Source organism: Sinocyclocheilus grahami, unplaced genomic scaffold (assembly GCF_001515645.1).
Source record: "Sinocyclocheilus grahami isolate Dianchi unplaced genomic scaffold, SAMN03320097.WGS_v1.1 scaffold405.1, whole genome shotgun sequence".
In the NCBI taxonomy this organism is placed as follows: domain Eukaryota; kingdom Metazoa; phylum Chordata; class Actinopteri; order Cypriniformes; family Cyprinidae; genus Sinocyclocheilus; species Sinocyclocheilus grahami.
The window spans coordinates 826,632-836,796 of NW_015505584.1; the positions used below are offsets into that span (position 1 = coordinate 826,632).

The 10,165-nt window shown below is 36.0% G+C and overlaps 2 protein-coding genes across 2 annotated transcripts; both read right to left on the bottom strand.

Annotated features, from left to right (window-relative positions):
* Positions 1 to 1,810: 1,810 nt before the first annotated feature.
* Positions 1,811 to 2,271, bottom strand: LOC107550665 (lysosome-associated membrane glycoprotein 1-like). The gene is made up of 2 exons (XM_016232003.1): positions 2,180 to 2,271; positions 1,811 to 2,061 (listed from the first exon to the last, which is right to left on the bottom strand). The coding sequence occupies exons 1-2, from the start codon at positions 2,268 to 2,270 to the stop codon at positions 1,922 to 1,924; spliced, it is 231 nt and encodes a 76-aa protein (XP_016087489.1). The 5' UTR covers position 2,271; the 3' UTR covers positions 1,811 to 1,921.
* A 1,664-nt stretch (positions 2,272 to 3,935) lies between these two features.
* LOC107550681 (lysosome-associated membrane glycoprotein 3-like) lies at positions 3,936 to 9,144 on the bottom strand. Its single transcript, XM_016232023.1, has 6 exons — positions 8,985 to 9,144; positions 8,444 to 8,664; positions 6,386 to 6,505; positions 6,203 to 6,275; positions 4,305 to 4,475; positions 3,936 to 4,186 (listed from the first exon to the last, which is right to left on the bottom strand). Exons 1-6 carry the CDS (start codon positions 9,043 to 9,045, stop codon positions 4,047 to 4,049), a joined length of 786 nt encoding a protein of 261 aa, XP_016087509.1. The 5' UTR covers positions 9,046 to 9,144; the 3' UTR covers positions 3,936 to 4,046.
* Between the last annotated feature and the right edge of the window lie 1,021 nt (positions 9,145 to 10,165).

Consider the following 10,165-nt stretch of genomic DNA (forward strand, 5'->3'; position numbering starts at 1 on the left):
AGCATGTAAGTTTGGCAGTGTTATTTTTTAGGATTACTGATAAACTAATGTAGTTTTATTTGTATTATTTGTATTTGTTATTTATTTGTTATCTGAATTTATTCTGACTGTATCTTTTATTAAGTTTTTAGTTTTATTTAATTTGAGTTATTTTAATTCTTCAACCTAAATGGAAATGAAATATATTGAATTTATAAATGTGTGTGTATATATATATATATATATATATATATGTATATGTGTGTGTAGTTGTACATACACACATATGTAGTTGTTTTTTTTGGTGTTTGGCTTAGTGTTATGTTAGAATCATTATTATACTCTTATACCTTTTGTTCTTTAATATTTTGAATTGTTTTTAGCTTTATTTTTTGTTTTTCTTTTAAATGTTAAGTTTTGAAATTTTGTTGTATGCATTTGTCATTTTTATTTAATCTCTTTATTTTTCAAATGTGTATAGGTAGTATTTATAAAGTTTTAGCTTTTAGTTTTGGATCTGTTTTTAGTTGTTTTAATACTACAATTGATTGCTTCTGTTGTCCTCATTTGTAAGTCGCTTTGAATAAAAGCCTCTAATAAATGACTAAATAAATAAAATAAATAATAATTTAATCACCACCACAGCGTCTTGTCTCCATTGGCAACAAGCACGATTTGTGTCGATTGCAAGTGACTTCGTAATTTAGTTTCTTTTTTCTTGTCTTCACCACCTGGCTACTGTTGTAAAATGTTGAGAGATTCAAACAAAAAGAAATCAATAAATAGAACAAAATAAAAAATAATAAAGACTGCAAGTGACGTCGCTAGCGGAAGTGCAAGTGTCTGAGAATGCAGAAGTCTGAGAATGCAAGTCTGAGAATGCACGTCTGAGAATGCACATCTGAGAGTGCAAGCGCCAGCTGCAGCCAGACCCTTTTGGCTGCTGTTGGTTATTGCTGTAGTTGTAGATTATTGCTGCTTTTGCAAGCAAGTACAGGAACTTGCTACTGCCAATGCATACGGCGATACAGTGCCATGAGTATTTGACATACTGCTGCTGCACAAATAGCATATAAAATAACCTGTAGCAAATCTGTACAGGTGGAGCTGGGGAAGGTGGAGGGTTTCAGAGAACTCTGAAAGCGAGCTGCAGGAATCTCAAGTGAATGCTATATACATGCAAGGCAGTAAGCTCATTGGCTGCATATGCAGCATGAACCAATCAGCTTGTGCCAAGTCGTTTAACTCTCTGAATATCATCAGTTACGTTAACACCCCATCAGCCTGCGCCATCTAGAGTTTCATGACTGAACTATATATTTTTCTTAAATAAGACATGCTCCCTATCTACAGGTCTTACTGTTCTCATATAATATATAACTGTGATGTTCTGCAAAACAAGCTTTCAAACACTTTTATTTCTAAATCCTCAGGTAAATCACCAGAGTAAGCTTCATGGTGAATACTTCTACATCACTCGTGTCAGTGTAGTCCATAATTACAACAAAAATTTAGTTCGACTTTATCTAGTGGTTATTTTGGGAAAAAAAGTAGGGGGTGTTTCCCCCACTCTACCCTACCTATGAAAAAGACAAAGAAGCAGGGCATGTTGTCATACTCTATGGGATGTGTTGTTCAGCATTTTTTTCCCCCATGGCATTTTACAAGAAGTGTTTCGTATTCATATGTAAACTTACACTTATCATAATCATTCCCTTGAATGTACATATCTTGTCAAGGCCCAAAACCTCCATACATCAGAATGACTGTAGTCTATAAAGAGTAACTTATGCATTACAATGAACACAATATCAAAGATATTTCATGTCAATCGTATTTTAATTGTTTACTGAGATCGTTTAAAACTGTAAAGCAATATCCACACAATGTAAAGCACACAATTGAATCTCCTGATTCATCTTCACAATGCACATGTAGAGTCTCAGAGTTGTTCGTAGCCTTGGCCACGGCGTTCTCGGACAAGCACAAACGTCAGAATGGCAATGAGGCAAACTGCCGCAGCTACAGCACCCAGAATAATGGGGATCATGCGCTTGTTGTAATCCTCCCAGCACTCCACCTCTGAAATGAAGACATGAGAAATCATGTTATTCCGGGGTAACAGAATATATATGTGTTTACATTTATATGCATAGTGAAAAATAGCATCTCTGCGGTCTACAATGTGAGATGTATGTACCTTTTCCAAACGCTCCATTAGCCAGATCAAAGGCTTGAATCTGCAGTGGCACCAGTTTGACTCGGAAGTAGCTTGCCAGTATCAGAGTCATCTGAGACATTTGAGTTATTTTAATACTTCAAACTAAATGGAAATGAAATATATTGAATTTATAAATGTGTATATATATATACATATATGTATGTATGTGTGTGTGGTTGTACATACACACATATGTAGTTTTTTTTTGGTGTTTGGCTTAGTGTTATGTTAGAATCATTATTATACTCTTATACCTTTTGTTCTTTAATATTTTGAATTGTTTTTAGCTTTATTTTTAGTTTTTCTTTTAAATGTTAAGTTTTGAAATTTTGTTGTATGCATTTGTCATTTTTATTTAATCTCTTTATTTTTCAAATGTGTATAGGTAGTATTTATAAAGTTTTAGCTTTTAGTTTTGGATCTGTTTTTAGTTGTTTTAATACTACAATTGATTGCTTCTGTTGTCCTCATTTGTAAGTCGCTTTGAATAAAAGCCTCTAATAAATGACTAAATAAATAAAATAAATAATAATTTAATCACCACCACAGCGTCTTGTCTCCATTGGCAACAAGCACGATTTGTGTCGATTGCAAGTGACTTCGTAATTTAGTTTCTTTTTTCTTGTCTTCACCACCTGGCTACTGTTGTAAAATGTTGAGAGATTCAAACAAAAAGAAATCAATAAATAGAACAAAATAAAAAATAATAAAGACTGCAAGTGACGTCGCTAGCGGAAGTGCAAGTGTCTGAGAATGCAGAAGTCTGAGAATGCAAGTCTGAGAATGCACGTCTGAGAATGCACATCTGAGAGTGCAAGCGCCAGCTGCAGCCAGACCCTTTTGGCTGCTGTTGGTTATTGCTGTAGTTGTAGATTATTGCTGCTTTTGCAAGCAAGTACAGGAACTTGCTACTGCCAATGCATACGGCGATACAGTGCCATGAGTATTTGACATACTGCTGCTGCACAAATAGCATATAAAATAACCTGTAGCAAATCTGTACAGGTGGAGCTGGGGAAGGTGGAGGGTTTCAGAGAACTCTGAAAGCGCGCTGCAGGAATCTCAAGTGAATGCTATATACATGCAAGGCAGTAAGCTCATTGGCTGCATATGCAGCATGAACCAATCAGCTTGTGCCAAGTCGTTTAACTCTCTGAATATCATCAGTTACGTTAACACCCCATCAGCCTGCGCCATCTAGAGTTTCATGACTGAACTATATATTTTTCTTAAATAAGACATGCTCCCTATCTACAGGTCTTACTGTTCTCATATAATATATAACTGTGATGTTCTGCAAAACAAGCTTTCAAACACTTTTATTTCTAAATCCTCAGGTAAATCACCAGAGTAAGCTTCATGGTGAATACTTCTACATCACTCGTGTCAGTGTAGTCCATAATTACAACAAAAATTTAGTTCGACTTTATCTAGTGGTTATTTTGGGAAAAAAAGTAGGGGGTGTTTCCCCCACTCTACCCTACCTATGAAAAAGACAAAGAAGCAGGGCATGTTGTCATACTCTATGGGATGTGTTGTTCAGCATTTTTTTCCCCCATGGCATTTTACAAGAAGTGTTTCGTATTCATATGTAAACTTACACTTATCATAATCATTCCCTTGAATGTACATATCTTGTCAAGGCCCAAAACCTCCATACATCAGAATGACTGTAGTCTATAAAGAGTAACTTATGCATTACAATGAACACAATATCAAAGATATTTCATGTCAATCGTATTTTAATTGTTTACTGAGATCGTTTAAAACTGTAAAGCAATATCCACACAATGTAAAGCACACAATTGAATCTCCTGATTCATCTTCACAATGCACATGTAGAGTCTCAGAGTTGTTCGTAGCCTTGGCCACGGCGTTCTCGGACAAGCACAAACGTCAGAATGGCAATGAGGCAAACTGCCGCAGCTACAGCACCCAGAATAATGGGGATCATGCGCTTGTTGTAATCCTCCCAGCACTCCACCTCTGAAATGAAGACATGAGAAATCATGTTATTCCGGGGTAACAGAATATATATGTGTTTACATTTATATGCATAGTGAAAAATAGCATCTCTGCGGTCTACAATGTGAGATGTATGTACCTTTTCCAAACGCTCCATTAGCCAGATCAAAGGCTTGAATCTGCAGTGGCACCAGTTTGACTCGGAAGTAGCTTGCCAGTATCAGAGTCATCTGAGACTTGCATTGGAAGCTTAGGCCATTTTTTGCTTTGAATAGCTTGTCGTGATTTACAACTCCAACGTAGGTTTTATCTGTGGATTAAGTTTGAAAAATATACTTAGAGGTGAAGTTTTGTGTCAAAATGCATTCTCTTAACCCAATTTATTGTTGATTAACTAATATAAGTATGACATTCATAGGTTAATCCCCCCCAAAAGTGTAAACAGTGAGCCTCCCAGTCATCATTTAGACGTCAACTAAAAAAAGTAAAATTTTTATGCGTTTTGGCTGTTTATTAAAATGACAGGAGCGTTTTGAGGACCTGAAAATGCAACCTTTTGAAAACTATGGAAGGCAGACGGTGCCAAAACTCTATAAATGGAAAGCATGAAATTTGACCATGTCAACACACACGGGTTGTCAGCGTCAACGCGTCAATTCTGAGCGTGTTTCTTTTGTATGTGTCACATATTAATATTTACTTTATTTCATTGCATAATTGCTTTACTGATATCTACTGTGCTAGAGTAAATTAATTAATGTTACAATATAAATTAAGACTTTTCTACCTGTGAAAGAACGTTGAACTAAACAACTAAGGCTACGTCCACACGAAGCTAGAGGTTTCCCTATCCGATCTTTTTTTCCTCCTTGTCTCAAGAAATATCTGCGTCCACACGAAACCGACACAAAACGATGTAGTATACATGCCAGACTAGCATGTGGTGCTGTATTTCTGCCACAGAGATACACTAAAAACGGAGAAGAAGACTTGGACTATGTGCATAAACCTTGTGCGCGGTATACAAACAAACATGGAACAATACGTTTATTACTCTGTGTTAATGTTAGTTAATAAAAAGACAATCGTTCAGAGTTTGTTCATGTTTTTGTTGCTGTTACGTGACGTAGCGGTGTCTGACTAGGGCCGAGACGTGGGCTGATGATTTCAGAAAATATACGGATTTGCTGTCCACATGAAAACACAAGGGCAGCGTTTTTAGATTTATCCACTCTGCGAACCGGTTTAAAAAAATATCGGTTTTACTCTCCCAAAACGCCGGATCCGTCTGGACGAAACGCCTATACGATACAAAATGTATGCGTATACAGCTAAACGCATCTCCGTGTGGACGGGGCCTAAATCAGACAAATTTCACACATTCCTTTTAAAGACTTTTGGCCACGTCCAATTGTGAAAACGGTGATGTTCAGTTTATAGCTATGTGCGCACACACGTAGTGTTTCTTTATAAAGTGACATCGCCACCTACTGGCCTGGCATGAATAATATAGCATTTTTAGTCATTTTTGTGGATCCCATGAATGTTGAACGTTGTCATCTGTATGCAAAACTTTAGTTTTTAGTACATTGTTGTCATGTAAATGTACCATTAGAGCATTATGCTCAAATCTGTCAATCTCTTTCCAGCTCAACCAATAGTGAGAGATTGGGGTGTGGCTACTGTAGCAGGCTGAGCCAGAGGCTGTTTTTTTGCGAACGTGGCTGACGCTATACATGGGAAAAATAAATCTGAAGACTTGCCAAAATACACAGTGACAGACAACGGTGTATAACAAGAGTAAACATCAGCTGTGTTTTTACAAGACGGAGGAACTTGAGGGAATGTTTGGGTTTCAATCGAGACGCCGAATGTGTGGAGTTTCTTCTCGACAGGTAGGCGAAACTCATGTTTTTGCCACATTTTAACTCTTTATTGTCAAGCCCTAGATAAAATAGTAAGATATTCTAAGGATAAGAATAATCGTGAGTGCGTGATGAGTGTATTTGCAAAGGTTGTAGTGTAATTTATACTTACTCTGGCAATTTTTACAAGGGGGAGCTGGTCTCAGAAGCCCTTTGATAGTGCTCACATAGGAAAGATCGCCTTCCTGGGAGTGTGAAGAAATATTGCATTGTATGTTGATTAAGATTGCTTGTTTTGTACATGTTTAACCCCAGAGAGAAAGCTTATCATAGAGATAAAAGCTACTGTAGGTACCTTGATGAAAGTGAACTCCAGATGTCCACCATCAAAATCCAGTGAGAGAATAGACTTTTGGTTCCCACAGAATCCCGTGGCTCGTGTTGAGCTGGGATTCATGTTGAAATAATAGTTCTTCTGGAATACAAGTTAAGCAGTGGGATTACTGGACCAACATCATGTTAGTATGGAAATCCTGTCAAATTGACAATATCGTTGATCTAAAAAGATCAAGGCACTCAAATTTGGTGTAGCTGCACAGAATTTGTAGACATAGCCTATGTTCGACTGTACTCTTTGAGTCTACTGAATGCATGCACACAGTGAAGAAGATATTCACAGAAAACTTGTTGAAAGACGTTTTGATCCACTGGCTGTGCTAGAGATTATGAGAGGACAGTTTTGACAAACATCACATGAACAAACATTATGGGGGTCTACGCACCTCCTGCGGCTATTAAACACAACTGGAATTAAATACATAAAAGCGATGGCAGTAGAATAGAATCAAGCTCTTGCCTTGAATAGTAAACAATGGGAATACCTATGTTCGACTGTACTCTTTGAGTCTACTGAATGCATGCACACAGTGAAGAAGATATTCACAGAAAACTTGTTGAAAGACGTTTTGATCCACTGGCTGTGCTAGAGATTATGAGAGGACAGTTTTGACAAACATCACATGAACAAACATTATGGGGGTCTACGCACCTCCTGCGGCTATTAAACACAACTGGAATTAAATACATATAAGCGATGGCAGTAGAATAGAATCAAGCTCTTGCCTTGAATAGTAAACAATGGGAATATTTATTAATAATATTCAATAATTTAAGTTGATTAATAATATCCCAATATTCTGTTTAATCGAAAGATGTCTATATTGTTAAAAAGACATACACTTTAGCATACTTTAAAAAAGAGTGCATATTACGGAAATAATAGACTTTAAACTTAAACTTTATACTTTATACTTAAGTGCAACTTAATGTAATGTTTTCAGATACTTAGGTGCATGTTAATTGCAATTAAATGAACATTTATTATAGTTTAAATTTATATTAAATTAGCCGAACATTTAGGTGTTTTTGTGTTACCCACTTAAGTAAGGCAAGACAAGGCAAGGCAAGTTTATTTATATAGCACATTTCATACACAATGATATTTCAAAGTGCTTTACATAAAAGGAAGTAAAATAATCATAAATAAAATAAAACAGGGAACTTAAAAACATTTAAAATGATTTAGAAATAGATTTAAAATGAATTTAAAACAGTTCAAATAGAAAATGATTATACATAAAATACAGTGCACTCAGTTCGGACGTTGCACAGTGCTCATTCAGTAAATGCACAGCTAAGTTTTGAGTCTTTAAGCATTTAAATGTGGCTAATGTTTTAGCACATCTGATCTAAGTAGGACTTAAGTGCATTTTATGTAATATACTTCACTGTCATTTCTATTGAAACGTGCATGTAATGTATTTAAATCTACGCATAATATATTAACTTTAAATGTAATATTGATTAAGACGCTATGGTTAAAATTACTTTACATGTATTTTAGTATGTTAGTGGACACATCAAAATAAGTTTACTTTTTTATAGCATTCAAAACGCACTTTTAAGTAAAGCCTTTAATTTGACATTATAACAAAGTTCACTTGTTAATACGTAAGTGTGTTAAGAAACAGTTATGAAAGTGTACTTAAAGTACACTTAAGGGGCTTTTTATTCCATTATTATTATATTATTTGCAAGTAGTGTTTTAAAAATAAGCTTAAGATTTGAGGTTCACTGTAAGTACACATTCAGTACAATTTAGAGCACTTCTTTCTTACAAGGGATTACTCACTAAAAACTAAGTTTCACTTTATAGTTTGTCTTAATTATGGGGCTATTTCATCCCGCCATGAAATGAACAATGTAAAGTATTAGCAACGTGTACTCTTGAGGATGCGTGTTTTTTCTGACAGTGAGCCGTTGACAATGTTGGTGGTAAACCAAGTGAGTTCTCACCCCCTGCTAGAACATGCTGAGAAGCTGAATAAAAATGCTGAGAAAATAACAAGCTTACTTTGTTCTCTCTCACCACATACTCCACTCCCAAACTGGCCCGCACACACACTTTGCCCTGGGGGTTCCTCAAGGTGCACAGAAACTGAGGCGGCGCGGTTTCTTTGGGCTGAAGAACGGGTCTCTTGGACAGATTAGTGATGGGAGGATCACTGTTGATGATGGCAGGAACTTCATCTGCCAAAGCTGAAAGGTGAAGAGGCTTTGCGGCTAGAGAGCTTCCTGTAAGCACAAAACAACGGGGGGCTTTAGCACCATTTCGTGAAGTGTTAACCAACACAGAGCTACCAGGACCAATTATGGATGTTGTTACACTGACTCAGTGTTGCATTGTTCTGGGTTCTCAGAAATTAGGCTTACTAGAACTAGAACTACTAGAACTTACTAATTTATTAACAATCTATTTATAAATCTACATTTCTAATTATAGACTCATTATAAATCATAATTTTTTAAGAATATATGCAAAGTTTGTAAGATTGTTTACCATTAAAATCACAGTTTTGACTTAAATAAAAAGAATTTAAATAAAATCAACTCACCTAGCCAATGCATGGAGGACAGCAGAAGAAGCAGAGCAATGCGGCGACTTGTGTAATTCATTTTAAGAAAGGGGCTCTTGTGTTTCAGGGCAGTTGATCTTATGGTATCAGCTCTGAGGCCGTGGTAAAATAATGCACATGTGGTTGTGAAGGAGGACAGTTATGCGTTGATGTTGTCAGCAGTTGTCTGACATCAGGAAGCATCTTTAGCCAAGCCCACGATTAGTAAACCAAGTATGATATGAGTATAATAACTACATAATGGTATAGATCATATTTCAGATCAAGAGTTGTATTTCTAAATTGAATTTCTAAGCAATCTAGACAGTTGTTTGATTAAAACAAGTGATAGACTTGGGTCTGGACATTCATGGTGCCAGTTTGGGCTCTTGCCCAAAATTTAGTGCCACGACAGGTCAGTTCTCACTAATATTTGCCACACTTTTTCGTTGGAGCAAAATGCATTCAATGCCTCAAAGGGTTCAATGTCACAGCAAGCACTGCTCGCATAAGATAATTAAAAATTGTGTTTTTCTTTCATTTACCAATAACTTGAATAAATTCCATGTTCGTGGAGCTTCGGTATGTGCGCGTTTCAAATCTTCTATCAGCAACTTTAGTCACTGTTCAACCATGTGTTTTGAAAAACAAAACTGAAACTATAAGAGCATTTATTAAAAACAGCACTTCAGGACACAATGGAATAAAACTGTTTTGTGTAAGTGTGTCATTTTTTGCATTTTGAAATGTGTGAACGATGCAGATCACCCAGACACGTCTGTTCACACTTTGGGTGCTCTGTTCACTTTTTTACTTCCCTTTCCACTTTGGTTGGTTGTGGAACTCTCTCTCTCTCTCTCTCTCTCTCTGTGTGTGTGTGTGTGTGTGTTTCTTGTGTTTATTTATTTTAAAGTTTAAAATGAGTAAGTGCGATCCATGTTGTTATAATTTAATTTGAAAATTATCTTACCAATAATCACTACATCTATGGAAGAATGCAACACTTTGTGTTGTTGTCCAGATTATTATTCAAAAACCTCTCTCTCTCTCTCTCTGTGTGTGTGTGTGTGTGTGTGTTTCTTGTGTTTATTTATTTTAAAGTTTAAAATGAGTAAGTGCGATCCATGTTGTTATAATTTAATTTGAAAATTATCTTACCAATAATCACTACATCTATGGAA

Excerpts from the sequence above, each read along its gene's own strand:
- LOC107550665 (XM_016232003.1), bottom strand. The coding sequence starts at position 2,270 with ATGACTCTGATACTGGCAAGCTACTTCCGAGTCAAACTGGTGCCACTG. Across the intron at positions 2,062-2,179 it reads TAATGGAGCGTTTGGAAAAG|AGGTGGAGTGCTGGGAGGAT; the intron begins GTACATACATCT and ends TCTTCATTTCAG.
- LOC107550681 (XM_016232023.1), bottom strand. The coding sequence starts at position 9,045 with ATGAATTACACAAGTCGCCGCATTGCTCTGCTTCTTCTGCTGTCCTCC. Across the intron at positions 8,665-8,984 it reads GTCCTCCATGCATTGGCTAG|GAAGCTCTCTAGCCGCAAAG; the intron begins GTGAGTTGATTT and ends TTGTGCTTACAG. Across the intron at positions 6,276-6,385 it reads TGGAGTTCACTTTCATCAAG|GAAGGCGATCTTTCCTATGT; the intron begins GTACCTACAGTA and ends TCACACTCCCAG.